This window comes from Bos indicus x Bos taurus, chromosome 6 (genome assembly GCF_003369695.1).
Source record: "Bos indicus x Bos taurus breed Angus x Brahman F1 hybrid chromosome 6, Bos_hybrid_MaternalHap_v2.0, whole genome shotgun sequence".
NCBI lineage: Eukaryota > Metazoa > Chordata > Mammalia > Artiodactyla > Bovidae > Bos > Bos indicus x Bos taurus.
The window spans coordinates 22,033,820-22,055,221 of record NC_040081.1 but is presented as its reverse complement, the minus strand read 5'-3'; the positions used below and the strand labels follow the sequence as shown (position 1 = coordinate 22,055,221).

At 37.4% G+C, this 21,402-nt stretch overlaps 1 protein-coding gene across 6 annotated transcripts in view; it reads right to left on the bottom strand.

The window, feature by feature from the left end:
• Positions 1-609: 609 nt before the first annotated feature.
• Positions 610-21,402, bottom strand: part of SLC9B2 (solute carrier family 9 member B2) — a 62,228-nt gene continuing 41,435 nt past the window's right edge. For 5 of the 6 annotated variants that reach the window (XM_027543937.1, XM_027543942.1, XM_027543938.1 and 2 more), the window contains 3 exons: positions 9,467-9,575; positions 6,227-6,363; positions 610-3,484 (listed from right to left, as the gene is read on the bottom strand). In XM_027543937.1, the coding sequence (XP_027399738.1) occupies positions 3,266-3,484; positions 6,227-6,363; positions 9,467-9,575 (465 nt within the window). In that variant the 3' untranslated portion in view covers positions 610-3,265. The remainder of the gene's footprint in view (positions 3,485-6,226; positions 6,364-9,466; positions 9,576-21,402) is intronic. The other variant, XM_027543943.1, reaches the window with a different exon arrangement.

Here is a 21,402-nt window from a genome sequence, read left to right as displayed (position 1 = left end):
AACAAACTGAAAAAAGGACTACAAGTACTCTGATAGAAGTATGTATATGATACACCTTTCTTTCAGTCACCCAGAGGTTAGAGCAATGGTTTCTATCTGTGGTGGGGTGGGGTAAGTTTGATTGGCTTGAGTCAGCATTCTGTATCAAGTTAACTCTGAGTTTACCAACCAAGAAAAGAGCTGTGGTTTACTTTGTGGTGACAAAACAAACCTGAGACTTCACAGTGAGTCCTGCAGAGACCAACACCGCACAGAGAAAGTGGAAGTGTTAGTCATTCAGTCCTGTCCAACTATTTGTGACTGCATGGACTGTAGCCTGCCAGGCCCCTCTATCCATGGGGATTCTCCAGGCAAGAATACTGGAGTGGGCCATTTCCTATTCCAGGGAATCTTCCTGACCCAGGGATGGAACCTGGGTCTCCTGCATTGCAGGCAGATTCTTCACTGAGCTGCCAGGGAAGCCCACTGGACAGAGAGCCACAGAGATTTGGTTGGTGGCTGCTCACCGAGGAGGGGTAGGTAAAAAGTCACCACATGCTCTGAAAATGGCATAGGCTATGGGCAGTCACTTTTGGGGATTTTCAACTATTTCTACACTCTGAATTTCCATTTCTAATTCTTTCTTGGGGCCTTGAATATTTACAACAACATTCTTATTTGCTTATACTAACTGTATTTTGTATTAGTATTGAAAGCCTGTTATGTTACATGGAGAAGAGTTACTGGTGAACATGGGAACCTGCACTAACTGCAGCACCCTTGGGTCTCCCATGCCTTTTGCTAAGTCCTAATTATCCCCACATCCTAGCCGAGGTCCTACTTTCTCTGGAGGCTGTGCCTAAAGTGCTGCTGCTGCTGCTAAGTCGCATCAGTCGTGTCCGACTCTGTGCGACCCCATAGAAGGCAGCCCAACAGGCTCCTCTGTCCCTGGGATTCTCCAGGCAAGAACGCTGGAGTGGGCGCCTAAAGTGCACCTCCCCCTGATTTATGGGTTACTCCTGCTATGAGCTCCCTGGCACCCCTGTACTCTCTGCATCATGGCACTTATCACACTGTTTTGCAACTTCTTGTTTAATGGTCGCTATCCTCAATCAGACTGTCAGATCCTTAAAGATGGTAACAACATTAGTCTTTATGATGTGCCTGGGCCACCAAAGGCTTTAGTAAATATTTGTTGGGTGACTCTAGTTTCAGAGCCTGTGAAAGTAGAGGACCAGATGAGCATTAAGTTTATGGTGCTACAACCAAGGCGCATCTGGCCAAGGAAGTTCACCTCTCTGAACTTTGGTATAAACTAGTCTGGTCCATGTTGAGAACATAAACACTAAGGGAATACAGTCCTATAGAGGAACCAGAGTCAGGCTGACGTAAAAACGAAAACTCTCTGGCTTCCTATTATGTTAGATTAATAAAAATTAAGCTGGTTTAGAACAGCTTGAAAGTCATGATGGGAAGGGTTGGAAGAGTAGTCTGAAGGGTGAATGTACCCTATACTCACTTCTGTCAGAGTACTTATAGCCCTTTTTACAGATTGTTCATATGTTTGTCTCTATTAAATCAGAACCTTAGGTAGTCTAATGACAACATTATCTAAACATGATTATTCTAACAACTAGGCAGGAGCTGACCTAGAGTACAGGAACTTAACAAGTGATACAAAAAAGCAGAAATGGTCAGTTGATTAAGTGGGAGAAAATGAGACTTCTGAGGTAAGACTTTCTTATCTTCTCTACTGGCATGTCACAATTCCTGAAATTCTTGCCATGGAAGTCATTCTTTTGGTTAAAGTTACATCTTTAGATAGTCCTTGTTAACCTGCAAGGATATGCTACTAGGTGATGGTAACACCCAACACGATAGTACTTCTGGCTCTCAAATCTGGTCTTTCCATTTCCCGGGAATGTGAATGCTTAGTGAGAGATAATACTTTTCAGCTGGGTGGGTGTGATTATCACCAACAGAATGTAAGAGGAGAGATGTATCTGCTGCCACATCACTTCCTTAAAAATAAATTGCTTGTCTTGGGCTTCCTTTTTTTTCCTTCTTCCTGAAGACTAGAAAGGGGACTTTTGTCCTAAGCTAGGGCACAGCAGAGTCTCAGGATGGAAGGACATGGGTCTCTGAATAAACCTCATGAGCAGAGTAACCCTGTCAACTGGTTTTGTAAGAGGAAAATAAATTTTTCTATTTAAGTATTTAATTTTTCATTTCTTTATTATAGCAGCTTATCTTACCCTGATTAATATGGTATTCATGAGGCTGACATAGATTTAAAAATTAGCTATCTCTTACCTAGAGAACAGGAAGAGCCTGAAAATGTGGGTCACAAAAAACAAAGGGCTAGGTCAGGACACTGCTTAGGTAGAAGGAAACTCAGATGAGCCACTGAAATGGGGGGCTCTGTGAAGCTAACTATGGGGATAGGATTTAGTCTTTGACACATGGACAGGTGCAAGAGAAAGAACCAATTAAATTATTTTGTGTACTTTTAAAAATTTTTGGTGGGAACAATCAGAAATACTACTTCATAGAAAGACAAGTAAGAGAGGTAGAAATGGAAAAGAGGCAGATGAAGAAGGAAGGTAGAAATGGATGAAGGATTGTGTTATGGTATTTAAAAACAAAAAGAAAAAAGGGCCCAAAACAATTCAAGGCATGAAAGGTTAGGTGACCATGAATTATGAAATTGTGATGGTAACACTAAGTCAGAGCAAGCTGTTGGCTAGCAAAACAGGACACTGAAATTAAATTGTGGTAGTACACTTAAGTATCGTGTGCTCAGTCACTTAGGTCCATGCAACGCCTGGACCGTAATTTGCCAGGCTCCTCTGTCCATGGGATTTCCCAGGGAAGAATACTGGAGTAGCTTGCCATGTCCTCCTCCAGGGGATCTTCCCGACCCAGGGATCAAATCTGTGATTCCTACATCTACTGTGTTGTAGGCAGATTCTTTACCGCTGAGCCACCAGGGAAGCCCAAAGTATACATGTCCCTATACAAGCTAAGAGATAATGATGAATAGTTATTTGAAGAAAAAAAAAATAAGGAAGGGAGCAGGTTGCAGACGTAGAACATTACCACCGTCCCGGTAATAGCTAAAAATGCTGTTTTTTTAAAAAAAGCCACATTCTGGTTCTATTAATTTACACTTAAACACTAAATATGTCAATATCCATCCGGATAAAACTAGTCTCTGCTAGCTGACAAAAGCAGGCACTGACAGCATGCTTCTGAGGGCTGTATTCAGCATTCTCTCTTTTCACCTCTAAACTTGTATAGACGTCTCTCCTTGATCTTCTTCATCTTTATTTTGTTCAGCTTTCTGGAGAAGTCTGGGGCCGAGCAAACCAATAAGTAGGCTTCCAACTGGGGCTGTGATGATGATGGACAAAAATGCCACTGTCAACACATCCATTCCATATCCTTCTAACTGTTTCTCTCCATGTGATCTTGCTGTGTCCAAAGCCACAGATCCTATTGCAGCCTAAGAAAGGTTAAAGGTAAAGTTGGAAGCATTATAAGACAAGCACATAGAAAAAAGGTGAATTATATTATCATTTGCAAAAACAAATGTCTTATTCTTTTGCTCAATTATGAAAGTTCTCTTAGTCCTCTTTCAAAATGTACTGCAGTTGACTTTAATGATCTGAAAGCTCTCCCTGCCCTTGCCAAGGGAAAGAAGGATGATTCATATGTACCTATTTGAATAAGGCAAACTTACAAAAATATCAGGCAGATATATTTCAAAACACCAGGCAAATACAGACTTAGGATATTAATTAACCATAACAAGAATATACTAAATTCCTCCTGAATAAAGATGAAAGTTACTGGTCATCTCATTCTTTCATCTTTAGGAATTTGGAATTAAGAAAGGATAAGATGAAAAAATGCAGTGATATTTATTGGAAGATAGTGAAGTTTTAAATGAAAAAACATAAGAATATTGCTTCAGAGCCTAAACTAATTGTTAAACATTAAGAAACTTGAAAGTGGTAGGCACCTTTGAAACTTGAAGTTGATCTCATTAGGAATTTGATTAATTTTTTGCCTTAGGAATTGGTGAAATGTTTTATTTAAAATTTATCTATTGGGAGGTATTATGAAAAATCTTTTAGAGACAAAATGCAATATTATCAGTGCCACAAGGGAAAAATACATTAATCAACCTGGTTATCCCCTTATTTCACAGAACACAACAATGTTGATCTCCAGGACAACACAACAGAAGAGAAAATATCAGTGTGGATGAGACACAGCGGCAGAGACTACTAATTGCCCACGATATCTGAATGCCCCTTTACCCTTCTATAATAGAAGTGGCTGAGTTTTAGCTGGTCACATTGCTGTTCAAATGAGACTTCTTTTTTTCAGTCTTCTTTGCAAATAGTTGTAGCTATATATCTAAGTTTTGGCCACTGACAGGTGAGCGAAAGTGATAAATGCTTCTTTTTTTAATTGTTCCCTGAAAAGAAATGGACCTTACTATTTCCCCCTTGCCATTGGATGGAAATGGTGAAAGCTGGACTCATGGATGAAAGGCACAAGAACAGCAGTTACCTTGCCAGCTCTGGAATGGGCATTCTTGACCACTGGTTAGAAAGACATAAAAAGTCTCTCATTTAGTCCCTGCGTTTGAGGGCTCTTTGCTATGGTATATCACCTTGTGCCAGAACTAATTCAACATTTCATGAATGCTCAGCAAGAACTGCACACATTACAATACACATTTCCCTTTCAGTTCTCTGTTGTGTGTGTAAATGTGTATGTGTGTGTGTGTGTTGAGAGGGTTTGTATGTTTACTAACATACATTAAATGAGATGTCATTTAAAGTATACTTCTTATGGGTCATAGACAAAAATAGTTTAAAGAACACTAACATGGAAAAAATATATGAGAAAGTCTTGTTTCTTGTGCAGTGGCAAAAGAAGAAAAAGGGAAATTCTATACAATAATTGTTTGAGAACATGCGTTATTCAAGACATCCTAGATAATTTCTCCTTAGTTTAAAACTTGTTTTCAGAGCGGGAAAGTGCCATCCTTCAAATTTTAACTTTAGAAACAAATCTTTCATACCAAAGCAACTAGAATGATTTTTTTTTCTACATGCTAAAGTTACCAGAGGCAGTGTGGAGGCGGGAGACACAGTTAAAAGGAGAAACTACTTTTAGAGGGAGAAACTACTCTAAACTCTCTAAACTCCTATCACTGTTAAAAGGAAAAACTACTGTTAGAGGGAGAAACTACTCTACGTACCGTACTGTATTAACTTCATAGCATTCTTAGCCATTATGTTTATGTCTCAGACGCCTATGAATGTATAATTGAAAGAAAAACTTCTCTGGAATAATGCCCTAACCCTGCAGCCACACAAAATCTGACATACTGTTCCAGAGCAGCATACGTATCTCTCAAAGCTTCCTAAATTAACATCTGATTTTCGTTTCATGAAACAAGAAATTTATACACTTAAATAATCACAAAATAATCAAGGATGAAACAAGTAACTCTCATTTCTTGTAATTAGTTGGAGAATATACAATACTGTCAGGGATATGTTACATTTGCAACAAACGATGATCTGTACAGTTCTAATTTAATTAGCAATTACAGGTATGCTACCAAATACCTGGCAAATCCTTCTAAGCACCTATTGGTTAGTGCCTTGTTCATTGGAGTGCACAAATTGTGGGTCATATGATTGTTTGTCAGGAGGTTCAGCTGGTTTGAAAATTTTAAATATCAACTAATAATCGAGGAAATAAAGCATGTTCTGAGTTATTTCTCAATAAATCTTTCTCCATTATATATAAAGACTGTAGTCAAGCATAACTGATCATCAATCATATAGTCACATACATTTCAATACTAAGATGGGCTATGCTATTTATTGAAATGAAGAGAGTGAATAACTATCTCTGGGTTATTTAGAGAGCTCTGCCTGATAAAATTTCAAACTCTTCCTTCCTGCTATGTACTACTACTTTCTAGTAGTATAGGGATTTATTGGATTTTTAGTTGTACTCTGGTGGTCTAAAGAAATTTAAATGAGCTGTCATACTTAATGAATCAATAAACCAAGAATAAAACTTTTAAAGAGTAAATCAGTATAAAATCTTATCATAAATCAAACTTCATATACTTATTTTCACCAAATTTGAACAAGCTCTCTTATTAAAAATTTCAAGATATCATATAGAAATAGGAATTAAAATCCATCATTACCTGGACTGTGGCCTTTGGAAGCCATGCAAAAGAAATAAATATCTTTTCCTTAATGTTAAAACCAGCAAAACACACCATCAGATATGTGACCAAAATTCGTATTAATACTGCAATGCCCAGGGTGGCAACACAAAGACCTGTAAGAAATACTCAGTTTTCAGACATAAGGAAATACTGAGGGGAAGAAAAAAACCCTGAATCTCGTGGTTACTGATTCAAAATTCTTTCAACAGAAGCCTAAACACATTCAAAAAATTAAAAAAATAAAATGGCAAGGCATAATTTATTAAAACATCAATATTTAGGATCAATCAGACCACTTGTTTAAAAGAAGGTATTTCCCCCTGATTTTTTAGTAAAATGTGAAAGATTTATTTAGACCTGAAGAGAAACCAGAGTATTCCCCTAAAATAAAAACAGAAATTAAACATATTTAAATTTTTACAAAGGAGATTTGAACGTTATTTTATGCTTTATAGCAAGAACAACACTTTCTTTCATGTGTTTATTTTAAAAGAATTTATACAATAATAATTATACATGGCAGGATTTGAACTAGGTACTAGTACACAGAAATGTAAATACACAGACTCTGCTTCTATGAACATCAAAGACAGAAACATAAACAACTAATTAACATACTATAAGGCAAATACAGTTTAAACATACTGGTAAGGGGGCATAGGAGAAGAAAACATTAATGTTTTTAACAAAGTGGTTGAGAAGTCTTTACAGAACACGAAGAGGTGATATTCAAAATATTTATGAGCCATTATGAATGCAATGAGCCAATCAGAACAGAGCTGGCTGGGCACTGACCAATCAGAACAGACATCAGCACTTTACATCTATTTCATCATACTGGTGTGTACACTGACAGCCTATTAGCCCTTGTTGTCATATATAGCTACTTCATTCAACCAGCATTTAGAATTCTTTGCTGGTAAAGTTAAGTTCATCCTGATGTGCAAAATAAGGGATTGTGACTTGGCCATTGCAGGCTACTGGACCTGAGAAAGCCACAGCTAAAGTGACTGCTAACTAACAGGGTTAATATTTTAAAAAGTAACATTGGTTGAGTATTTACTCTGTGCCAGGTTCCACAGTCAGCTTTAAGTGCACTACTTTACTAAATCCTTACAAGCTGTGGGGTAATTAGGCTCATTTTACAGTTGAAAACAATGAAGTTCAAAAAGGAACAGAAAATTGAGAACAATTTTTTCAAGTTGAAAAGGCTTGTAAAAGGGAAAGACATTGCAGGAAGCTCTAATGTAAATCTGCAATAAAGTTTTTTTTTTTTTTTTTTAACAGATAAAAGTTTTGTAGCTTTTTGTTGGAGGATATTCTCTCAGGTTGGTATATTTTCAAAGGTATTTGTTGCTGAAATACAAGGTACAAAAGAGATAATACCATTCCCAGGAGGGAACATTGAAGGTTTGGGGAGAAGATGATGAGGAAGATTGAGACATATTGAGTTTAAAGTTTTGTGGGGCTTACAAGTGGTGATGTCCAAGAAAGCACTGGATATACAAATTTAGAGATAAAGATTTTGGAATTACATAGTTTATAATCAAAGTCACTGTGCAGATAAGCTCGGGAAAGTGATAAAGAGTGAGAAGCATAGGAGCAGCAATTAAGCCATATATACTGTAAAGACTCAAAGGGCACTAGAAAATACAAAGTTTCAAACTTCAATATGAAAGTGTTTTAAAGAGGTTAATAGCATCAAATGCTGATATGAGATCAAGAAAAACAAAGACTCATAAGTATTCAGTGGACTTAATAACATAAATCCACTGGTAAGAGCAGGGTTGGCTGTGTGTTAGGGCAGAAGCTAGACTTAAATGCACTGAGGAAGAGAAAGAGAACTGAAATGGAAAAGCGGAATATAGGTACCCTTTTGGAAAAGTGGAATATAGGTACCCTTTTGGAAAAGTTTGAAAAGAGGAAGAGAGAGAGAGAATGGTAGGTGAGGAGAGCAGTGAAAGGAGAAAGGATGTATATACACATATATATGTACACATATCCTTTATAAATATATATGTGTGTACTTATTTAAATTTTGATTGTGATAAAACATACTTAACAAAAATCACCATCTTAATCATTTAAAAACTTACAGTTCAGTAAGCATCAAGTTAAACATTCATGTTTTTGTGCAACAAATATCTAGAATGTTTTCATCTTGTAAAACTGAAACTCTGTACCCATTAGACAACAAATTCCCATCTCCCCATTTCCAAGATCCCTGGCATCATTCTACTCTACATTTCTATGAATTTTACTCATATAAATAAAATCATACAGTATTTGTCTTTTTATGATTGGCTTATTTTATTTAGTGTAATGTCCTCTAGGTCCATCCATGCTATAGCATGAATCAGAATCAGGGATGATATTATTTCAAGATAAGAGAGATTAAAATCCATTTAACTTCTGAAGAGGAGGAAACTGTGACAAGTCTACTTGAAAATGTATGAAAAAATGGGAAGAATCTATGCATGAGATTCAGAAAGAGGTGGCAGGGAACAGCAGCCCCTGCATGGATGGAAAAACAATGTGATGCAAGGAAAGGAGGAAATAATGAGTATATGTGCATAAATTAATTTTTAAATAAAGTGCTATGAATTAAGAGAGTTTTAACATGATGGCTAGCAAATGTGTAGGCTTCCCTTGTAGCTCAGTTGGTAAAGAATCTGTCTGCAATGCAGGAGACTCAGCTTCGATTCCTTCGTAGGGAATCCCTGGAGAAGGAAACGGCAACCCACTCTAGTATTCTTGCCTGGAGAACACCACAGACAGAGGAGCCTGGCAGGCTATAGTCCATAGAGTTACAAGAGTCAGACACGACTGAGCGACTAACCACCACAGCAAATGTGTGAATGAATAAAAGAATGAATGAACAAACATTTCTATTCTATGGGTACATATTATTACATATTATAGGACTCACTAGTTATCTTTAAGATTCTGGCTCTTGACCAGGGCAAGGCTACATGACCATTTTTACCCTTGGGAAAACAGACCTGCATTTTACTGATGGTAGTCAGCAGTGTCACTTTGCTTTACAAGGAACAATATTAAAGGTGTAAAATTTACTGTCTTAGATTGACAAACATTATTTTCTAACCAACTACTCCAATAACAAGAATCAGTGGACACATACCTACTAAGGATATTTCAACTGAATATAGATAGAAAGAGTTGATTTTAGCAAAAGTAGTACTTTGAAATTCTTACCTATAGTTTCTGGTCTGAGAGCTGTAATTAACACCTCTGCTCCAATCAGTCCAAAGAGAAGGGGCTGAAAGATGTCCCAGGCAACTGCTATAACTTTTTCAACATCTGTCTAAAAGAAACACACACACACACACACACACACACACAGATTTTCATTATATGAATTCAGAAGTTCTAAGAACTTTACTAATTTGAAATTTGAGTCAGTTTGACCTGTGACAATCTTTACCTCTGTATTATCTATAAATCAGTTAGTTCAAAGGCAACAAAAAATTGCACAAAGACAGTTCTAATACAATTAAGATATTATGTGAGATGCTTTAGTGTTGGTTTATACATAAGAATGAATTATAGAATCTTACAAAGTAATCTTAGGACTTCTGCTTCTGAATACACAATCTGTGTATGTGCATATCTTATAATCAGTGTTATTATATTAATTATACTCATTTCATTTAATAGTTTAAAATTTTGTTAATTTTTACTTAACAATATGATTTAAAGGCTTAATATTTGTGCATATATCTAGATACTCACCTCATAATTGCTGCATAGTAATCTGTGGTATGGAAATACCATAGATTATTCAATAATTTCTTTATTTATAGGTCTTTGTTTCCAATTTTACCTTTATAAAAAAATGTTTATGGTTATTTCAAATTATGCACAAAAGCACAATCCAGGTATAACAAAGTGCTGTGCCAGTTATTAATTTATTGCTATTTAGCTCCTAATCTGCCATTCCTTGTTTCTCTGCAGAAAATGGAGCTGGGCCCTTTAAATAGTTCTCCTTTGCCAGCTGGTACCATGTTTTAAAAAAGCAAAATGGCTGTCTGGGGAGGCCTTACAAATGCTGTGAAAAGAAGAGAAGCTAAAAGCAAAGGAGAAAAGGAAAGATATAAACATCTGAATGCAGAGTTCCAAAGAATAGCAAGTAGAGATAAGAAAACCTTCCTCAGCGATCAATGCAAAGAAATAGAGGAAAACAACAGAATGGGAAAGACTAGAGATCTCTTCAAGAAAATCAGAGATACCAAGGGAACATTTCATACAAAGATGGGCTCTATAAAGGACAGAAATGGTATGGACCTAACAGAAGCAGAAGATATTAAGAAGAGGTGGCAAGAATATACATAAGAACTGTACAAAAAAGATCTTCATGACCAAGATAATCAGGATAGTGTGATCACTGACCTAGAGCCAGACATCCTGGAATGTGAAGTCAAGTGGGCCTTAGAAAGCATCACTACTAAAAAAGCTAGTGGAGGTGATGGAATTCCAGTTGAGCTCTTTCAAATCCTGAAAGATGATGCTGTGAAAGTGCTGCACTCAATATGCCAGCAAATTTGGAAAACTCAGCAGTGGCCACAGGACTGGAAAAGGTCAGTTTTCATTCTAATCCCAAAGAAAGGCAATGCCAAAGAATGCTCAAACTACTGCATAATTGCACTCATCTCACACGCTAGTAAAGTAATGCTCAAAATTCTTCAAGCCAGGCTTCAGCAATACGTGAACTGTGAACTTCCTGATGTTCAAGCTGGTTTTAGAAAAGGCAGAGGAACCAGAGATCAAATTACCAACAACTGCTGGATCATCGAAAAAGCAAGAGAGTTCCAGAAAAACATCTATTTCTGCTTTATTGACTATGCCAAAGCCTTTGACTGTGTGGATAACAACAAACTGTGGAAAATTCTGAAAGAGATGGGAATACCAGACCACCTGACCTGCCTCTTGAGAAACCTATATGCAGTCAGGAAGCAACAGTTAGAACTGGACATGGAACAACAGACTGGTTCCAAATAGGAAAAGGAGTATGTCAAGGCTGTATATTGTCACCCTGCTTATTTAACTTATATGCAGAGTACATCATGAGAAACGCTGGGCTAGAAGAAGCACAAGCTGGAATCAAGATTGCCGGGAGAAATATCAATAACCTCAGATATGCAGATGACACCACCCTTATGGGAGAAAGTGAAGAGGAACTAAAGAGTCTCTTGATGAAAGTAAAAGAGGAGAGTGAAAAAGTTGGCTTAAAGCTCAACATTCAGAAAACGAAGATCATGGCATCTGGTCCCATCACTTCATGGGAAATAGATGGAGAAACAGTGGAAACAGTGTCAGACTTTATTTTTTTGGGCTCCAAAAATCACTTCAGATGGTGATTGCAGCCATGAAATTAAAAGACGCTTACTCCTTGGAAGGAAAGTTATGACCAACCTAGAGAGCATATTCAAAAGCAGAGACATTACTTTGCCAACAAAGGTCCGTCTAGTTGAGGCTATGGTTTTTCCAGTAGTCATGTATGGATGTGAGAGTTGGACTGTGAAGACAGCTGAGCACCAAAGAATTGATGCTTTTGAACTGTGGTGTTGGAGAAGACTCTTGAGAGTCCTTTGGACTGCAAGGAGATCCAACCAGTCCATTCTAAAGGAGATCAGCCCTGGGATTCCTTTGGAAGGAATGATGCTAAAGCTGAAACTCCAGTACTTTGGTCACCTCATGCGAAGTGTCGACTCATTGGAAAAGACTCTGATGCTGGGAGGGCTTGGGGGCAGGAAGAGAAGGGGTTGACAGAGGATGAGATGGCTGGATGGCATCACTGACTCAATGGACATGAGTTTGAGTGAACTCCAGGAGTTGGTGATGGACAGGGAGGCCTGCCATGCTGCAATTCATGGGGTCGCAAAGAGTCAGATACGATTGAGTGACTGAACTGAACTGAACTGAACCATAATAAATTAAAAGATGCTTACTCCTTGGAAGGAAAGTTATGACCAACCTAGAGAGCATATTCAAAAGCAGAGACATTACTTTGCCAACAAAGGTCCGTCTAGTCAAGGCTATGGTTTTTCCAGTAGTCATGTATGGATGTGAGAGTTGGACTGTGAAGCTGAGCGCCGAAGAATTGATGCTTTTGAAAAGTGGTGTTGGAGAAGACTCTTGAGAGTCCCTTGGACTGCAAGGAGATCCAACCAGTCCATTCTAAAGGAGATCAGCCCTGGGTGTTCTTTGGAAGGAATGATGCTCAAGCTGAAACTCCAGTAATTTGGCCACCTCATGCGAAGAGTTGACTCATTGGAAAAGACTCTGATGCTGGGAGGGATTGGGGGCAGAAGGAGAAGGGGACGACAGAGGATGAGATGGCTGGATGGCATCACTGACTCAATGGACATGAGTTTGGGTGGACTCCAGGAGTTGGTGATGGACAGGGAGGCCTGGCGTGCTGCGATTCATGGGGTTGCAAAGAGTCAGACACGACGGAGAACTGAACTGAACTGAACTATATTAAATATTGTCAGTAGGAAGGCTGAAAGCTATTACAAGAGAAGGTGCCCTTCCTGGTTTCTGTGGATCCTCCTGGCAAGATCTTCCAGTACAAGACTCCTGCAGCCCGAGTGTCTTCTCCAGTACCAGGCTCCTGCAGTGCATGGGGCTGGCAGCTTCCCTCAGGCTATTTCTAGGGTGGTTTCATTGCCACCTCCCATGGGCAATATACCTTTCCATGTACCCTGATGGATGGATTTCCTTTGAGTTCGGAGAGTAGATTTCTAGTAAATTTTGTAGGCAGGGTGCCATGGTGATTTCTCTGTCACCTAGTGACCAAGGCTCTGACAAGGTCAGGATTCTCAGCACTGAGGTTGGGAGTATTGAGGTGCGAGGGAGAGGCAGAAGGGTATGCTTTATTTCCACCCTAGAAGTTTATAGCTGCTATTCCTCAATGGCTCACCAGGTAAAGAGTTCCCCTGCAATGCAGGAGACACAGGAGATGTGGGTTCAATCCCTGGGTTGGGAAGATCCCTTGGAGAAGGAAAAGGCAATCCACTCCAGTATTCTTGCCTGGGAAATCCCATGGACAGAGGAGCCTGGTGGGCTACAGTGCATGGGGTTGCAAAGAGTCATATACAACTGAGTATATAAGAACAGCACATATGCCTATATTTTTAGGGGTCTCTTTACATCTTACAAGCCAACCCCTTGTTAACTGATCCCCAGGATGGTTAATAATAAACTTCCCTATTCCAGTTACTATGTGATTTCTCTCTCCTTACAAGATCTTGGTTGATATGAGCATAACTTTATAAAACTTAATTGAAACATCCTCACACAATTGACCATGTAAAACTAAAGTGTCTATGGCAAGGTAAACCATAAAAAAAATAGTGATAAACCAAGAGAAAATAACTGTACTATGTGTAATAGATAAGGAAAAATACCCAATCACTAAGAAAAAGAGAGACCCTAGTAGAAAAACGGGCAATACAAATACACAAGTAGTCACACAAGAAACACAAATGGCCTCAAAGCATGACACTGAAACTCAGTAATCAGAGAAACACAGGTTGAAACAGTATACCATATTTTGGGGGAGGGCATAACCACATTGGGAAAAAAACTACAATGTAAAATATTTGTAAGATTGTAAGCACACTCTTGGACTAATTGGTAGGAGAGCAAACTGACAGTGGTTTTTTTTTTTTTTTTTTGGAAGGCAATTTAGCAGTGCCCATTACAGCACCTAAGAATTTAGGTTTAACAGACTTTTTTCAGTCAACATTACGAATCTATATTTTTGGTCCACAGTTTTACCCTTAAAATTACATGTTTTTAAGGATTTGCCCTTCTATATCTGTATGGAACTCTGACAGAGGATTACATTGCTTCTCTATTTTCTTCATTATTATTTCTGAAATGTTTATTAGGGTGAAGATTCTATTTTCTCTTAGCATATGTGAGAGGGTCAGTTGATTTATGTATCCAGTTCTATTCCTATATCATGAAAAAAAAAGTTATGCTTCCATATCGTAAGGAATCAGATGATGATTTAGGTTCAAATTCTGCCACCCATTAACTGCAAGTCACTTGCCTTAGCACCTCATTTTTCATCTGTAAAGTAGAGGTTTATATTAAAAGACATCCAAGATCGTTTATCATTTAATGACAATTTCTAGTTCCGCCAAAAAATGTCCAGTTGCCAACATTCCACATATCTTTAAATTTTACTTTTGAATTTAATTCTTAGAGTATATCATAGCTAAACCTCAGACTTTAGTTGATACTTAGCTGTAAAGAACAAAATTTAACTCTATTAATCTTAGTTTTACTTAGGCTTTTGTTGACAGGACTAAATTGCTTAAGGAAAGTCCTCAAAAATATTTCAATATTTTATATATTCAGAACTCCAATGAGAGCAGAAGTCCTAAAGAGTTTTCCCTATCAAATTACTCTTATTTCTAAACTGTAGGCAAAGGCCATGCTTTGCTTTCTGATTATAACACTTTAGAACTAACTGGATATGGACTCCATCAGATATGGGCTTATATATTATGAAATTTAAAAAAGGGAGAAGAGTCACAATGTAGCTTTTTTGTGTGTGGCTTTTTCATAATTTCAAAACCAAAATGTTTATTTATAAAAGAGAATCAAGCCACAGAAATAAGATACCTATAAAAGAAGATGAGCTAGGGAATTCCCTGGCAGTTCAGTGACTGAGACTCTGAACTTTCCTTGCCAAGAGCACTGGTTCAATCCCCGGTTGGGGAAATAAGATCCCACAAGCTGCATAGTGCAGTCAAAAAAAAAAAAAAAAAGATGAGCCCAAAGGAAAGAAGATTGTGTTGTCCATTAAAAGTTAAGGCCACTTTATACATCTCTATGTACCAATGCTAAGAATCTTCAAAAATATAAATCACTTTCAAGGATGGACAAAAAGGAGAAAGTTAAGAGAAATGAAAGTTTCATCACGGGTTAAATGTCTATTTAAGTGGATACCTCTCTTCTTAGAAGAATAATTCAGTATTCAGAACATTCAAAATAAAACAGAGAACAAACCCCCATAACTATAAAGGTCATCAAGAAGCACTGAATTTGAAAACAGATGGAAAAAATAGGTGATAGAGGCTTAAAAAAGGTGAGTGCACTTGAATAAAATACGACAGACGGCAAGATGAATGATTAAATGGAAAACCAAGAGTAAAGTAAGAAGTAACATCAGAAACTATAGGCACAAGTGAATTTTATAAAATACTTTAGATTTTCAAAGTTTAACTCAACTACATTATTGCTATAGTGCTATTGAGTTTACAAATGCTTCATTTCCATTTCCCCATAAAATAGCCACAATTCTTTAGATGTTGTTATTAGTTTCTTCATATTGCAGTTGGGAAAATTGAGTATTAGAGAAGATAGGTGACCTTTGGGTGATTATGCAGCTCAAGAGTCATAGAACCAGGATCGGAATCAAGGTCTCTGTTAAATTAAAATTTATGTTCTTTTTATAATGCTGTGCTGCTCTGGAGAGTGCCTGCCACATAACTGAGTCAGTGAAGGTTCGTTTTCCTTTCTTTAGGGAAACAGTTTGGCGTATTCAAATGGTGTGTTCTCATCCTCGCTCTGCCACTTACTGGCTTTGTGACATTAGGCACTGTATCCAGTATTTCTAAGTCTTGGCATCCTTGTTTGTAAAATGGTCTGATATCTACTTTTCAAGGTTATAGTAGAGAATAAATGTATGTAAAACTTCACTTGGAAAGAAATCTTTAAGGAAAAAAAAATACTTTGGAGGAAAGGTCCTAGTAAGAGATTTGTAGATCTGATCACATAAAAGTATATCTTTGTGTTAAAAAATGAACGATATAAAAAAGCACAAAAAGCTAACTTCATATATATAGATGTGTGTATATGTGTATATATATCTTATAGGTCAATAATCAATGCATTAAACTTTAGAAGATAATGCATAAAAGACTTAGCAAAGAAAAATAAAAAATACAAGGGGCAAAGTATATGAAAAAATATGCTTTTGAACTGTGATGTTGGCGAATACTCTTGAGAGTCCCTTGGACCACAAGGAGATTAAACCAGTCAATCCTAAAAAGGAAATCAATCCTGAATATTAGTTGGAAGGACTGATGCTGAAGCTACAATACTTTGGCATCTGATGCAAAAAGCCGACTCATTAGAAAAGACCATGATGCTGGGAAAGATTGAAGGCAGGAGGAGAAGGGGATGACAGAAGACGAGATGGTTGGATGGTATGACTGACTCAATGGACATGAGTTTAAGCAAGCTACCAGAGATGGTGAAGGACAGGGAAGCCTGGCATGCTGCAGTCCATGCAGTTGCAAAGAGTCGGACATGACTGAGTGACTGAACAATAACAATAAATCAAAGAAACATAAAATAAAACAAGATACCACTTTTTACCTGTCAGCATGGCTAAAGGTTAAAAACAATAATCTTCTAAGCCAGTGGCTCACAAAATGTGGGGCTTCCTTAGTAGCTCAGTTGGTAAAGAATCTGCCTGCAATGCAGGAGACCTCAGTTCGATTCCTGGGTTGGGAAGATATGATTAAGAAGGGATAGGCTACCCACTCCAATATTCTTGGGCTTCCCTTGTGGTTCAACTGGTAAAGAATCCACCTGCAATGTGGGAGACCTGGGTTTAATCCCTGGGTTGGGAAGATCACCTGGAGAAGGGATTCCCTGGAAAAGGGAAAGGCTACCCATTCAAGTACTCTGGCCTGGAGAATTCCATGGACTGTAATGGGGTTGCAAAGAGTCAGACACGACTGCGTGAAATGTGGTCCCATTTGTGGTCACATTCACAAAATGTGGTCCCAAATTAGCACCATCAGTATCACCTGGAGACTTATTAGAAGTCAAATTGTAAAGCCTCACTGTAACTAAGTCAGAGATTTGAGGGCGGGGCCCAGAAATCTATCCCAGGAAGACTTCCAGGTGATTCTGAGGCATGCTTAAGTCTGTGAAACTATTCTAAGCTGATGAGGGTGTCATGATAAAGGTGCCTCATATATTACCGGTAGAAGAGTAAATGCATACTCTGTTTGCCATACTCTGGAAAGCTTTTTGGTAATGTGTGTCAAAAGCCTCAACTCATTCATATTATTTGATCCCCAAATTTCACTGTTAGGAATCTGCCCTAAGGAAATGATCAGAAACAGAATTCTAGCATAATTAAAAATAGCAGAGATGGGAAATAACCTAAATATTTAGCTGTAAGGTAATTGTTTCAGAAAAATTATGCAGCATCTCTACGTGTGTGTGTATGAATGAGTATGTGCACTGTGGTTTGTGTGTGTGTGTGTGTATAAAGGGATATACATAGGAGAGTAAACAGAGGTATATATGAAAAACAAGGTACCTAGTTCTTTCACTGGGTTGTGGATTAACATTGATTTTATGTAGTCAACCAGGTTGCAGGCAATTCAGGCAAAGTTATGACACATGCATTCAAACAGATGCTCCGTTTTGGTTTATATATAACCAAATACATGAATGGTTATAAAGTGGTTCTATCTAACTCACATTCTATTTTGGAAAACAGTGTAACTGACACAGCAAAATCTACCTTTCCCTCTTGGTCTTCTGTGCCCATAGCTAGTGGTCACTTAGAGTAGGGATCAGTGTCCCCCTTGATTTCCCTGCTGCTAAAACTATTGCTCTATTCCAAATGATGTGGCTCTTTGTTTTTCAAAATCCTATCACTTATGAAGTGAGAGATTTAATTTTAATCACAAAGTTTAGAAGGATGTTTTTAATATATTTGATACGTGTCTCAATTTGACTCAAATAGGTGTCAAAATATAAAAATGTGCCCTGTGCAATGATGCTGTAGGTGTATAATCAGGTACAAGTTGCTCTGGAGTCAAACCCGAGCTTAAACACCAGTGCCACTTTTAAATTTTGTGACTTTGACATGTTTTTTTTTCTTTTAAGTTCTTCTGATTTACAATCTCTATAAAATTGAAATGGTAATACTTTTTCAAAGTTTCTTTTGTGAAAATAAGTGAGGATATTCAGTGCCTAGTATAACGGCTTACAGAATGACAATAATGGTCATTAGTTCCTTTCCCTCTTTTTACCAATGACAGTTTAATATAATGAGTTGGTTCTAACTTTTGAAAAATTTTGAAGAGGTGACAATAGAAACCATTTTCCTATAAAATTCAATGTGTATCATCAGACTCTAAATTCTATGTAATCCGCTGCAACCCAGATTGTATGTGTTTTATGTGTGTTTAAATAAATACATTAAATACACATGTGTATACATACACACAAATATAGCAGATCCAAGACTGACTGACTTGATTTGAAATGGTTGAATCTGCAGTGTAAAATGTGGATCAGCCATGGTTAGGAACTGAAATTTAGCATAAGAGAGAAAAGGACTTGATGTACAAAAATCCCGGTATAGAGTACTTGGGGGATGGGAGGGGGCGGGTTGGTGAGACAATCAGATTGGTAAATTGATTAAATGCTCCTAACCCTGTAATTTTGTGCGTAGAGCACACTGTGCTGTGGAAATAACTGTTCTTAGATTTTCATTGTAACTGGACTGTTCAGGTTGTCCAGAGGGAAAGAACATTCCTAATTCTAATAAAATAAACTTTTATTTTGTTATTCCATTAGTTACTTATGTTTATTTTTATATTAAGAAAAAGACATTGGTGGCCTAAGAGTCACCTATATTATGTGCCTTATTCACTGTTCCTACTTAACATAAAATGTCAAGATTTGGTTCAGTTTCTTTCCAGGGAACTGTGAATGAGACTCTCCCCAACAATAAACTTGGTTAATGAAAAAAAAAAAAATTCAATGTGAATAAACTTACTATAAGCATATTTGAAAATCTTCCTATTAAATAAATGAAAGGAAATAAGCTAAAATATTTCAGTAGTTTACACCACAGTTGGCCTTAGGTAGAGAAATTGTAAACGATTTTTTTCTTTCCTTTGCTTTCTGACTTTAATGTGTTATTTTCCAAAATGAACGCTTTCACACTCAGAAACAAAATTAATATTATTTTATATATAAACATTATAATAAAATTAAATTATATATTTTAAATATTGAATTTTAATATAAAATAAGTTTTATAATTTAGTATGAAATAGTAGTTTCATACTCAGAAATAAAATTATTCTCTTTACTAATTTATTTTTTAACGCTGAGTAAAAGTTACCATTAAGAAGTTAAGGCGATGTTTGACAGAAAGCAACAAAATTCTGTAAAGCAATTATGCTTCAATTAAAAAATAAATAAATTAAAAAAAAAAAAAAAAAGTTAAGGGACAGAGTCCAGTCTCAGTCACTATTTGGCTGCAACTCACAAGCAACTCCAAGTTAGAATGACCCAGCTGAACCTGTGGTGTTGGAGAAGACTCTTGAGAGTTCCTTGGACTGCAAGGAGATCCAACCAGTCCATCCTAAAGGAAATTGGTCCTGAATATTCACTGGAAGGACTGATGCTGAAGCTGAAACTCCAATACTTGGCCACCTGATGTGAAGAACTGACTCATTGGAAAAGACCCTGATGCTGGCAAAGATTGAAGGCAGGAGGAGAAGGGGACGACAGAGGATGAGATGGTTGGATGGTATCACCGACTCGATGGATGTGAGTTTGAGCAAGCTCCAAGAGTTGGTGATGGACAGGGAAGCCTGGCGTACTGCAGTCCATGGGGTCGTAAAGAGTCAGACATGACTGAGCGACTGAGCTGAACTGAACTGACATGTATCTAATTTCTTCATTAAACTGAATAGCATATGATCCTGTCAAGGTTAAATCTACAAAAATGTATCTTAAATAAATAGCAATCATCTAATTTCCATAATACATATTAATAAAATGAATGACTGTATACTTATGGATGTTTATGGAGTTTATGGTGGCTCAGATGGTAAAGTGCCTGCTTGCCATGCAGGAGACCTGGGTTAGATCCCTGGGTCGGGAGGATCCCCTGGAGAAGGGGATGGCACTCCAGTACTCTTGCCTGGAGAATTCCATGGACAGAGGAACCTGGTGGGCTACAACCCACAGGGTCGCAAAGAGTCAGACATGACTGAACGACTAACACTTTTACTTTCATACTCATAGCTGATTCACATTGTTGTACAGCAGAAACTAATATAACATTGTAAAGCAATTATCTTCCAATTTGTAAAAAAAGTTCTATCAAAGGACTAAAAAAAGAAAACGAATAATCTTAATGATCTTGAAAATGGGAAAAAAAAACCAAAGTAATCTTTTTTTTTTTAACCTTTTGCCTGTGCTGCACAGCATGTGAGATCTAGTGTCCTGACCACGGATTGAACCTTCACCCACTGAATTGGCAGTGTGGAGTCTTAACCACTGGACCACCAGGGAAGTCCCAAAAATGTTACAGAAAACAGGCATAAGCTTTTGAATACACTGGCTAGTGAATATATGAAAAGATGATTAGTTTCACTCATAAAGAAATACAACTGGATCAGCAATGAGGTACATTTCTCACCCATTAGATTAGCACAGTATCTGATGACTGAAAACGGTTAAGAGAAGTAGATTCTCTCATATGCTATTGGTGAGAATGTACATTGGTACAGTCTTTTATTTATTTATTTATTTTTTAATTTTTGGTACAGTCTTTTAAAGGGGTAAATTGATATTATCATATCATGTGCAGTCTTTCAAAGAGCAATCCTATTTCTAGAAACCTATCTTATAAACCCAATAATATGCTATAATTTGTTAAATTTCTTCTCACTGAACATTTAAGATGTTAGGATGTTACATCACAGTTTAATTGGAAGCATTATTTTTCTTTCTTGATAGCATGCAAAATAATAAGACTCGATAGTGTCCCAGTGTTCATGACATATAGTATATGCAAGGGCATTTTATTGAAGCATTTTTTTTACCTTAGAAAATTAGGAATGATCTAATGTCTGTTAGAGGGAGAGCAAATAAATAGACTTTAGCACAACTATCCCCTAGAGAAGGAAATGGCAACTCACTCCAGTATTCTTGCCTGGGAAATCCCATGGACAGAGGAGCCTGGAGGGCTTGAGTCCATGGGGTTGCAATGAGTTAGACACGACTTAGCGACTACCACTACTACTAGCACAACCATATAATGTAATACTCTGCAGCACTTA